The 12,268-nt window shown below is 54.6% G+C and overlaps 1 protein-coding gene across 17 annotated transcripts in view; it reads left to right on the forward strand.

Moving 5' to 3' along the window:
• Window positions 1-12,268, forward strand: part of IKZF1 (IKAROS family zinc finger 1) — a 92,901-nt gene that overhangs the window by 61,433 nt on the left and 19,200 nt on the right. For 12 of the 17 annotated variants that reach the window (XM_047752718.1, XM_047752723.1, XM_047752720.1 and 9 more), the window contains 2 exons: window positions 6,230-6,490; window positions 11,961-12,128. In XM_047752718.1, coding sequence (XP_047608674.1) covers window positions 6,230-6,490; window positions 11,961-12,128 — 429 coding nt within the window. The remainder of the gene's footprint in view (window positions 1-6,229; window positions 6,491-11,960; window positions 12,129-12,268) is intronic. The other 5 variants (XM_047752732.1, XM_047752731.1, XM_047752726.1 and 2 more) reach the window with 1 other exon arrangement.

Genomic DNA, 12,268 nt, shown 5'->3' on the forward strand with positions numbered 1-12,268 from the left:
TCTGAAGACATGCAATCCTTGGAGATGGTGAGATAGGCGACATATGTTGCAGTGTACTGCCTGTCTATTTATTCAGTTGGTTCACCAGGTATTAGTATCTCTTTCTCTCTTCCTTCCCCAGCCCCACCCACATACCCAAACTGTAAGGAAATGGTTCTTGATGAGAAAACCACCCAAACAGCAACCCAACTGTTCTGGGACAACATCACCACCTAGTGGTCATTTGGAGAAATGTCCCCCTCACGTGTCTTTTTTTTTTCCCTTCTTGAAAATTAAAAACAAATGGTTTGACCCTCTCTACCTCATTTTGTGTCCCTCGTTACCTGAGGAAAATGTAAATATGTTTATAACTCATTCTTTTTTTCATACTCTTCCTCTTTTCTCTCTCCCTGGTTTCATTTCGTTTAAGACCTAAAACATCAAATAAGGATAAATGTATTTCTAATCATGCCTCTTTGCAAGAAAAAAAAACACTGCATCTTGATATATTGTTATTATAAATAGTATCAGTAACCTTAAAAAAAACTGCATCTTGATATATTGTTATTATAAATAGTATCAGTAACCTTAAAAAAAACTGCATCTTGATATATTGTTATTATAAATAGTATCAGTAACCTTAAAAATGCTGAAATGTTTTCCTAAGTGCTTTAGAGGCAGCACAGAAATTTTTACGTGTCTTACGTATTCATCCAAAGGTTTCGTTTAATTACCTTCATTCAAGACATCCCTCAAATATCTTTATTCCATTTGATTTTTACCAGCTAGTCGCCATTTGCAGGGATACTCTGTCTTTTGTTTTTTCACTTAAAGTGTTGAGCATTTTGAGTGGACACGGCCTGAACTGAGAGTGACAGTCAGGGGCTCTCACGGGCGATTGTAAAGACACATTCTGAACGGGAAAGAGTGAAGGGGACACAGCACGACGCTGCAGAGGCAGGACCGCCGCCTTTGCATTAAACCGTTTTAATCATTCGTGGGGCCCTACGATGCTTGGCAGCAGACCCTTGGCCTCTGGGCCCCAGTGACCCGAGGTCCCCGGATTCTGGCCACATTAAACTTGTCGGCGTGTTGGAGTTCGGGGGCCTGGGGTCACACTCTTAGGACCGTCCTGTTTCTCACAACACAGAAGGCCTCTGAAATGTCTGACAGCGAGACTTTCATTGCCGTTCCAAAGTTTAAGTTGTGTCTGGAAAGGAAAGTGGCTTCTGGCTCAGGGTCTGAGGATTCCGCCTCCGGAGCAAAGCCACACTTATTAAATAAAGCCGTTGGGGTCCTGTCCAGTCGCTCCCGTGGTTGGTAGAATTGCTGCCGGGCTAGGCCTGAGCCAGAGTGTCCAGGGCCATGACCACAGGCCAAAGTCTCCAGCTCCTGTTCTGTATTGAATCGGTTCCACTCAGCACCTCACTGAGTTGGACAGTTTTCTACGTGGCGGGGGTGGAGTTACAGAGTATTTATGAGTTGATCCCTGTGTGCAGGGGGCGTGTCCCATCACAGAAACAGTACCGCGGACAAGCCGTCCGGGGCCCAAGGAAGTGGAGCCGCTGGATGGTGTGGGAGTTCCCGGGGGGCATGGCCTCAGAGGCAGCATCCGTGGGGGGGACCAGAGCACAGTGAACGCAAGTTAGGGGAGACCCGCTGTTCCCTGGACGTGGTTACCGGGCGGGTCTGGAGGACGAAAGGCGCTGGTCGCTGGCTTCAGGGAACACCCGTCCTCCGTTCCCGGTCTCCTTTTCAGCTGGTGCCGCCAGCTGCCCGGGGTGTGGAATTCAGAATCCCGGCCCCATCACTCAGCCCCGAGAGCCCTCCTGTGCAAGTGCCTACAAGGGACAGGAACAGGCCCGCCCCGCAAGCGCCCAGCCCTTTGGCTCCTAGAGTGGCAGCCTGCCAGCCACACCTACCCTGGGCTGTGTCCAGGCATTGCCCCCTGACCTCGGGCTGTGCTGAGGCTTCCCAGGGCCGGGGTGCCCCACGGAGGGACCTCTGACCCCCCCACCCTGTCACCTCTCCTCGTGCTTCCCTCCCTCAGGAGTTCTGTGGGGCAGGGGGCATCTCTACACGTCCAGTCCCTCGACGACCCCTGGGAATTGGCCTCAGCGCCCTCTGCCTGCCTTCTGACCCTCTCCAGGCTGTGCTCGCCCGTTGAAAGGAGGCGTCTGGCCTGGCCAGTGGTGGGGGGCGGGGGCTCTGGATGCCAGTCAAGGCAGCCCCCCAGAGGCAGCTTCTGCTTCCCTCCCCAGGTCCCGGCACTCCTCAGGCTCAACCTCAGCAACACCTAAACCCCCAAAGCAATTTTCTCACTGGCAAGTGAGGCCAGGCCCCCCGCCCCCACCCCGACCGAGCTCGCATTTCTAACAGATGTGGACTTAGCGGTCCTTCCCTGTGCTACCCGCCAGGGTTCAACCTGAGATCTGGTCTGTGTTTGCCGTCCATTAAGACGGTTCTCGCAGTGGATCTGCGTCTCTTTCCCTTTTGGACGTTTTACTGAAGTCGAGTTGACTCACAAGCTTACGATCCTTTCTCCCGCACGGCCGTGACCCAGTTTGACACGCCCACGCATCCCTCCGTGTGGACTCGGTTCCCACCTGTGTCATCACAGGGCGCAGTGTGCAGAGGTCCCTGTCGTTCCCCAGACCCCAGGTCGCGTAGTTAACCTATGCCCCGACTCGCATCCTCTAGAGAAATAACACGCACACTGCACGCCCTCCCGCCCAACCTCCGCGGGTGGTCAGCATCCCTCCGCTGCTTCGGGCAGCACCATGGTGCCCGGGCCACAGAGGCGAGACCCTTCCCCCCCTGCACTGGGAAACAGTCCCCCACATGCTTGAGTCTGCTGCCCCCAGCTCATGGGTCACGACCGTTGTCACCTCCACCCCCGGCCCCACCGCCGCCACAGCCCTTTCCCATGGCCACCAGGCCTCAAGTCCACCCCCAGGGCTGGCGGCTCCCTGCTCTGAGTCACCTGCCCCTGCCGGCTGGCCCCCGGTCTCAATGCACTTGGTGTTCGCTTAGACGGAGTCCTCTCCAGGTCCCGTTCTACGGCCCCTGACCTCATCCCTGTGACCCGGGGCCCACCGTCTGGGGGTCTGCCTGCTTTTCTCCCCACAGACGGGCACATCACTAGGTCCTGGATTTTATTCTCTGAGCTTTGCCGCTCCAGGCACTGACGCATCTTCCTAAAATCATACCGGGACCCACAGTGCTCGAGGATAACTGACAGTAAAAACCCTCGGGCTTCTTCAGCCTCCTGGTTTTTCAGTTCTGTGAATGCAGTTGGCAGAGAAAGTGTCCGGGACACAGTGATGGCCAGGTCCTGCCTTCGAGACCCGCTCATCAAATGGGGGCCTCTGTGGCCTCGGTCCCAGGCCTTCCCCTCTGCTGTCCTCATCCCCTTGGCACCTGGCGCCCTGCCTCCTCTGCCAGCAGCGCAGGGCATCACGCATGTCCCAGCGTCAGAAACCCAAAGAAACCCAAAGGGCCCCGAAGGTGCCCTGCCTGTCTGCTCGTCCCCAGGAAGGGCCCAGCCTTCAGCGGCACCACAAGCCTGGCTGTCGTCGTCCTGCAGAACGGGTGGGAGTTTCCAGCAGGCGTTCGTAGGGTCTCTACGGAGGTGTGTTTGGAGAAGGCCAGAGGCAGTTGTGTTGAACTGGTGGCCTCTAGATTTATGATGCGGAGCCGAGAGGAGGAGGCCCGGGCTTGTTCATCCCTGTGGTTTCCTTCCTCCAGACACGGGAGCCTTGGCCCGAGCCCTGAGCTGCGCGCCCCCCGTGTCCCAGCTCCAGTCTCTGGGGAAGCTGCCACACCAACAGTCATTTGCCCCCCTGCGCTCCGGGCAGCCCCAGTCTCATGTTTGCTCTTTGGTTTTTCTCTCTGTTTTGGCCACACCTGTGGCATATGGAAGTTCCTGGGCCAGGTTTTGAACCTGCGCCGTAGCAGCGATCGAAGCCATAGCCGTGACAAGGGCAGATCCCTAACCTGCTGAGCCACCAAGGAACTTCCCACAGACTCATTTTAAAAAAAGATGAGATGGGTGATTATCCGTAATCCCAGGTCGCGGGGCACAGTGGTCTTTGAGCCTTCTTGTGCGGAACCCGGCGAGCAGCGAGGCCCTGGCAAGTGAGCCTCTGCCCAGAAACCTAAAGGGCACAGATCTGAGAACTTGATTCCCAGGAGTTCAGGGTCCCAACTGCCCAACCACCCTCCTCTTCCCCCCGCGTCTCCTGACCTCACTGTGTCAGGAGGAATGTCTCTGGCAGAGGTCGGGGGGGGGGGGGGGGCGGGACTATGATGCAGGATGCTGCGAGACCTGCTCTCAGAATCTTGCAGGGAGTGCACCCGGAGAGCTCTTCCTGGGTTCTAAGACAACCGTTTGATGCCGGGACAATGGAAAGAGCTGGCCCCTCGTTTCTAGTCTCAAAGTGGACAGTGAGGGCAGTGGCTAATTCGTTCCGTCCACTTATCTGACCACAAGTCTTCCCTCCAAGGAGCTGACAAGCAATCCTTGGCAATGTAGCTTTAGGAATGTGGGTGCTCGAGCCGGGCTTCGCGGTTCATACCTCCCAGCTGTGTGACCTCAGGCAAGTTGTACAGCTTCTCTGTGCCTGAGCTGCTTTCACTGTAAACTAGGATGACAGTGCAGTAATATTTAAGGGCATGGCTCTGGACGCCTGCTCTCACTTGCCAGGCCAGTCTCTGCTCTCAGCTCACTTTGCATCTTTCCCTATTAAATCCTCTCAAAGCCCCTGTCGGGCCTGTGCTGACAGTTCCCGGTTTTACAGATGAGGACACCGAGGTGCAGAGAAGCAATAGGAGTCTCCCGGGATCTCAGCGCTGTGAAGAGTGCAGCTGAGATTCCACACCAGGAGGGTTGACCTCAGAGTCTGGGCTCTGGCCTTCACATCCCTGGGAAAGTGTTGAGTCAGAGGAACTGGGAACAGCGCTGCCCAGACCTGAGGGGTCACGGGACTCTCCTGGAGGCAGGTGTCAGCACCCAGGGCAGGGCCACCCCCAGAGTTTCTAGCTCAGCGGGTCTGCAGTGGACCCAGGAGTCTGCTGTTGTAACTAGTCCTCAGGAGATGCTGGTCCTGCCGGTCCAGGGAGCACACACCTGGATTCAGAGCGTTGATCAGAGATTTTGCGGCCGTGGCGACTCTCGCGCTCATTGGTTATTTGACCGGGCAAAGTTTACCTACTTGCTCTTATTAATCTATGGCGACTGGGATGGAAACGATGGCTTTCAGGGTAACTGTAGCTTCTCCCGGTCCTGACAGTGTCAGATCCAGCATCCAGCATCAGTCAGCATTGCAGAAGAATGTGAACAAAATGTCTATTTGCTTCCCAAGAAAAGTATGTAACTGACAGAAATAACTACCCTATAACCGTGACTCAGCAGCACGGAGTGGACAGTGGTTCCTCTCCTGGAGCCCTTCACCCGCACGCGTCCCTGACTCTTCCTGAAAAGCCAGCCCAGACCTCTTAACAGCCCCTGGACAAAACCTCCCTTCACCCCCTGGAAGAAACCTCAGCCATCAGGGCTCTCTTAGAACGCAGGCTTTATTACCATTGCAAATATAAAGGGTTGAGAGTGAGCAGGTACCAAAGAAACAGACAGACAGGACTCTTTGTGGAATCAGTGGTCAGAAATCTGAGCACCTGCTTGCCGGGTTTTGTCCCCACCTTTATTAAGACACAGAAGAAGGGCAGATCACTAGTGCACAGCCTTCGGCTCAGGCGGACTTTGTCAGGCTTGATAAGGGGACTTTGCCACAACCGGGTCCCACACCTGGGTGAGGAATACTCACCTTCTGCTGTGAGGGGTTCGTCTCGCTCACGGGGTGTCGGACTCGGCCCAGCTCAGTCCAGAGGGGCCACAAGGCTGGCCCTGTGGACCCAGTGACAAACCCTGCTTAGAGGTCCCCCCCGCCCCATGCTAAAGTGAGAATTTATAAGTAGCTCTCCCGTGCATTTGCACCGTCCACTATTTGGACCTACCGGGAGGGCAAGCAGGAGTCCCAAGCCCGTGATGCTCGCTGTCCCGTGTCACGGCCCCCTGTGGGCCAATCGGTCCTGAGCTCGGGCTGCATTCCCTGGTACCAGCTGCTGAGGACCTCTGCTTAGAAGCAGTCCGCTCCCACCGGGTTGTCTTTGCTGCTGTGCTGTGCTGTGCTGTTGCTGTTGTTGTTGTTTTCAATGACACTGAGCGGCCCCTGTGTTGTATTGTCTCTTTCAGCCGGTAATGTTAAAGTAGAGACTCAGAGTGATGAAGAGAATGGGCGTGCCTGTGAAATGAATGGGGAAGAGTGTGCGGAGGATTTGCGGATGCTCGATGCCTCCGGAGAGAAAATGAATGGCTCCCACAGTGCCCAAGGCAGCAAAGCTTTGTCAGGAGCTGGAGGCATTCGACTTCCTAACGGCAAACTAAAGTGTGATGTCTGTGGGATAATTTGCATCGGCCCCAATGTGCTCATGGTCCACAAGAGAAGCCACACTGGTAAGGCCTGACGTAGTTCCTCCTTTGGTGGCCTGGAAAGGCCGTCGGGGTGTCGCAAAGGGCTCTGCCCCTCCCGCCGAGTGTCCTGAGGGAGGCAGGCGCAGCCTCCTTGTTCTCCACCAACACTGGGAAGCACCACACCCCTTCACCCTACAAGTCAAGGCCATTAGACAGCAAGGGAAGGGAACTGCCTCCTCTGCTCGATCTCTCAAGGGCCCAGGGTTGCACCTGCTGAGTAGTGGCTGTGGGGCTCCTAGGTGCCAACGAGGTCACCCTTGAGAAAATGGGGCAAAACAAACCAAAAAGAGATTGATCCGCTGCAGTCTACTCCTCACCTTTCCCACCGAAAAACCAGGAGTAAAATCGGCCTGTGGTGGGTATTTCAAACCTACAGGGCTTGATTTTTAGAAATGTCAGTTGCCTAATGGAACAGCCGCCAAGTTGAGTCTTGCAGAAAGTGCTCAGTTTTCAGATGGCTTATCCTCCAGCGGGTGAGACTCCCGCCGAGGTGGTTTGGTTGCCACTGGTTTTCCTCTCAAATTTCTAGAGCATTTAGTCCCCAAACCCCTGCCCTAGTGGAGGGTGTGCTGGAGGCGTTGGAAAGAGGAGAACACAGTATCCTGTGTCCAGAAATGAAGCAGTGGGGGCAGTGCTGTGTCTGAAGGCTGGGCCCAAGCTGCTGACACGTCCTCACCTTGGGGGCAGGAGCAGCCGGGGCTCGGTTCTGCCCTCTGCCCGGCCCCCCGTGCGCAGTTGTGCTGATGGGCTGCTCACGTGCTCCCTCCCCAGAACTGTCAAGTCGCCTGGAACGGCCCTGGGGAATAGGGAACCCTCGAGACACAACATCGTGCCTGCAGGGCAGGCGTAGGTGTCTTTGAGTGGAGCGGAATTTTGACTCTTCCGTGGTCGAGGTGGGCAGGACACAGTAAATGTGTCAACTCTGGGGTCACTGAAGGCTTGGACCTCAGACACCCCCTGAGCCTCAGCTGCCTGGGGGGGCATCGCAGATCACCGTAAAGCCAGTGTCCCTGCCGCCACAAGAGGGGAAAACCGAGCGGATAAAAGGGGGGACTTGGGAAGTAGAGCCATTTGGTGCCGTGTCTCAGGGAGGCGAGGAGGAAGATGCGGCCTCGGGTGGTTCTCCCGTGGGGCCGAACGCATATTCGAGGGTCCAAGATGAAGCGGGGACGCAGGACACTCGTTAAGCAGAAAAGCCGGGCGGTCAGGAAAGGCAGGGCTTTGTGGGCTGTCCTTTTTCTGTTTGAATCGGGCGGTTCCCAAAATGATGTCTTCTCTTTTCTCTATCGGACATCGGGAAAACCGTAAAATAGGTTTTATTTTCAATCAACATCCATTTTCCACAAAAACTTCACCTCTGCAATCCAGCAGCCTTTGCTTTTCCTAGTGTCCCCCTGAATCCTCCAGTTTTTTGGCGAAATAGCCTCGTCCCGTTGAGCCCTTGAGTGCAGCTCGCGTGAGACTCGTCAGGTCCCCCTTTGTCATGAGATGGAAATGAAAGTGAAGGCAGGACCCGAGTTAATTCACCCCTGATGAAGGAATGGCCCTCACAGATGAACCGCTGTCCTGCTAATTGAGGTAAAGCCTGACCCTACAGTGAGAATTCTCCTCAATAAATATTGGATAAATGAATGAAATTCTGGCATGCTAAATATAATGCCTGCCTGCCCTGATAAAAAGAATAATTGCATTTAATGAATCAACCTGCCAATATAGACATGCAGAGCCAACCAGCTCTTTGCTGCCCACACCCCCCCACCACCAGCAGCAGAGTTCGCGCCAAGGACGTGCCAGTGGGCTGGGCCTCCACTCAAAGAACAGGTGGATTCCGGAAAAAGGGACATACAGACCATCCGTTTCAGAGTTCCTGCCTTGACTTTGATTTTTCTAAAAACCTGAAGCAAGGAACTCCGGGGTTGCCTTCATAATGCTATTCCTTTTGCATACATATGGTCGTAGGCCGACAGAAATACATTGGCCGATATCAAATTATTCAAATTTGAGTAGGAAGATTTCCATTTTCCTGGGATCTGAGTGGATGTGCTAGAAACGCATGGCTTGCTAATCCCGGACCCCGTCCTGAGTTCTCTAAGTTTAACCCCTTGGGGGATCCTGTGAAAACGCAGGCTGATTCAGACCCCAGAGGATGCTGGGTACCATGGAGCATCTGAGTATCCGGGTGGAGACAGCGCCAGCTCAGAGGGCTCTTCATCAGGGCCCCTGGCTTCCCCCTGCTTTGTCCCCAGAAGGCAGGACTGGCACCTGCCATGGCCAAGTGAGCTGGCGCCCCAAGGGCACTGCTTCTGTGGGGGCCGGTGCCGCCCTGGTCTCAGTGGTCCGTTGGTACCACCATTTCACTTTCCCAGTTTTGCGGCTCAGTTCATTTTTTTAAAACGCGAGTGTCATAGCAGCACTGTCCTGCCAGCATCTCAGAGCTCACGGGAGCACGAGGGGAGTTAGGAAAGGAGGGCAGGATGCGGGGGAAAGCCCGCCGTGCAGAGATGCAGCATCCTGACTCTCCGAGGTGGGATTTTTCACAGGCAACATCCAGAAGTGTGTCTGAGTTACGGTTGTTCTGTAGGGCCGTGTCCTCTGGGTGCCATCTGGAAGGTGGAGAGCCAGGGGTGGAAGGTGCCAAGGGCCCAAGGGAAGCTTTGCAATTCACTGTATTTTTAAATTCACTCAGAAATGTTAGGATGTGGGTGCCCACCGAGACCTTCTTTTTCGCCCAATTTACTCAGTGGAAGGAGCTCAGACATTCTTCACAGAGAGTCCCTGAAATGGCAGACCCAGAAAATCATTGCAGTTAAAGACTAAATTCTGGGAGTTCCCTGGTGGTGCAACAGGTTAAGGATCTGGTACTATCTGTAGGGCGGCTCGGGTCCCTGCTGAGGCACAGGTTCAATCCCTGGCCTGGAAACTTCCATATGCCTCAGGTATGGCTGAAAAAGAAAGGAAAAAAAAACAACCCTAAATTCTGAATTAGTGATATAAAGTCCTCATTCCAGTTAACTCGCAGGGAACACGGCCTTGGAGAAACTCGCTCTAACTTGGCTGCAGTAAGCTGTGGTCGTGTAGGAGGCAGCAGTAGGTACCGGCCCCCAGAAAGACAGGGTACAGGGCTGGGCTGGGCTCTGCTCGGCTCTGGGGCCATGACCCCTTCCCTGCTGACCCCTCCGGGGGGACCTACCTGGAGCTGAGGCCTGTGTTGTCACCTCAGGGACACCCTGCGAGAGTCCCCACGCCCTGTCTTAGGCGTTCTCGCCAGCCGGCAGAGGCAGTCAGAAACAGAGATTCCAGCAGGATACAGACGCAGCGGGAGCCGTTGACTCGAATTAGGAGCCAGAGTTGCCCTGTCTTTCCCTCCTGCCGTGTTCTGTGAAAGGGCCCCATGGCTGTAGGGCTCTGTCCTTTCCAGCTCTGTGGGTGGCGTCCTGTATAGACACGGCTGGCTGGCAAGGCCCTCCTGGGGGTCCCCTCCAGCCTTTCAGGCTCCCGGAGAAGCCAGGCTCCCAGCACCTTGTCAGCGTGGGGGGGCACATCACCTCATGCGAGGGTCACCAAGATCCAAGACGCCTGCTCACAGGAGTGGCCCCTGCTGTATCATAAGCATTCTCACGGCACGGGGCTCCCCACTTTGCAGACACGCAGCCTTGGGGTCCACCCTGCCGAGCAAGTGGGTGGAGGCTTCCGCTGCTGGGCCCCTGGCTCCTCTTTCTCCTTCTGTCCACTTGGAGTTAAACACCCTGTCCGCACGTGTGTGTGTGTGAAGGCACGCAGGTGTCTCTAGTGGGTGAGGAACCGGCTCTATCGGGCGCTCCTCCCTGCTGCCCGGCCACCAGCCCTCCTAACGTCCTCATCCAGTTTGGGCTACATCGTGACGCAGAGATTTTAGGCCGTCCCCAGCCCTCTCCCACCTGCTGGACTTCCTCTGCTCAGCCAAGCTCAGTCCAGGCAGAGACGTGGCAAATGCTGAGTGTTTCCTAGTTAGAGTCAGGATCCACATGAGCTAGGGTTGAGTGTCCCTGTGAGCTGCAAGTTTCCCAGCCGCCCACCCGTCCTGCCCACTTAAAAGTAAAAATGATGGTGATCATGAAATCCAGACGCTAGCGAGTGTAGACCTTTGCATTTAATCTGCTCTTGATTTTTCTAGGACCAACTAACGCTTCTGCTCAGTTGCGCGAGTGCTGCCGCACTCACCAAAATCGTGTGACTCAATTAGGAAAATTGTTAAACATACACTTTGGCACAGTCTTCTTTCCTAAGAAACCGTTGTTGCATGGTCTTTCAACCCCAGATACTGTGGTCCTGCAGAGAGCTCTGTGTCTTAAAAAAAGGGGGGGTGGGATTTGTTTTCAAAAGAGCTTTCATGTTTGCTTAAACACAGCAACAAAGGTGTCGCTCTTTTAAGTGAGAGCTAAATGAAATGTTTACCGATTTTAGCGTCTGAGACCTAGGACAAGTCCTAAGCATGCTTCTTGTTTATCCCCTTGTCGGATCCAGAGCTGGGGGACATGAGGTGACACACAGCAGAGGGGCCAGTGCGGTTGGGCTTTTTTTTTTTTTTTTTTTGGTCACCCTCCCAGTGGTCTCAGCCCTGAGGGAAGCCCTCAGAAGCTTTGCATCTCTTAGAGGCTTTGTCCTGTGCAGCCAGCTGTCTTGTAGGCCTATAGCCCCATACTCGCTTCAAGGTTGCAGGGCTTCAAGGGAAGCAAGGAGGCAGAACCCTCAGGGCAGCGCAGACCTGAAGGCAGCCCCGCTGGGAGATCCAGGACTTTTCTTTGGACGATGCCAAAAGCTCCCCTCCAGTTTCTCACCTTCTCATTGTATTCAGTCTTTTTCCCCCTCTCACCCTCTCTGTCTGTCTCTTTCCTGATTTGCCTGCATAGGGACAGACAGGTAATGGAGAAGAAATTGAAAGGGAAAATACAGGGAAAATGTAAATGAAAAGAAGTTATTATAACTGTTATAATGAAGTGCCTTTCATTTAAATATAAGAATGTAACGCTGAAATGAACTTGTGATCCTGAAATGCATTTTTAATGAGTTTCCTTTTTATTTTGCTGCTTCAGTGGCATATTTTAAAGACCCTTTGAAAAAAGCCACATTAAAAACCCCACCAAATGCCACAACACGCAGAATTGGATATTGGTTTATTCCAAAACTGCTGATCAGGAAGAGTGGCTTCTTCATCACAAAATGTTGCAGTCACTTTATTTAAATGAGTTTGAATTTGCATTGTGATGTGCCATTCTGATTTAGGGGAAAAAAATTAGATTTTCAGATCAAATTGACCCAACCAGTGAAGCATTAAGGAGCTGGCAGGTTTCGTCTGAAAGGCTCGTGTTCTATCAAACCTGCAGCCGGTGGCCGTCACCGGGCCCGTGGGAAACAACTTCCTGGGCGCGTCCCCTCTCCCCGCGCTGAGTGCCTTCTCCCCCCTCGTCCCCAGGAGAGCGGCCTTTCCAGTGCAGCCAGTGCGGGGCCTCCTTCACGCAGAAGGGCAACCTGCTCCGGCACATCAAGCTCCACTCGGGGGAGAAGCCCTTCAAGTGCCACCTCTGCAACTACGCGTGTCGCCGGCGGGACGCCCTCACCGGCCACCTGAGGACGCACTCGGGTAGGTCTTCTGGGCGCAGGCTGGGCCGGGAGCGCGGAGGCCGCCTGGTCCCGGGACACGGCCCCCGCTGGCAATAGCGGGCCCCCTGTGTCCCCAACGCCCCGTGTGCTCGGAGTTCCCGACAGAGGAAATGGGCGAGC

This window comes from Phacochoerus africanus, chromosome 11, assembly GCF_016906955.1.
Source record: "Phacochoerus africanus isolate WHEZ1 chromosome 11, ROS_Pafr_v1, whole genome shotgun sequence".
Classification (NCBI taxonomy): Eukaryota; Metazoa; Chordata; class Mammalia; order Artiodactyla; family Suidae; genus Phacochoerus; species Phacochoerus africanus.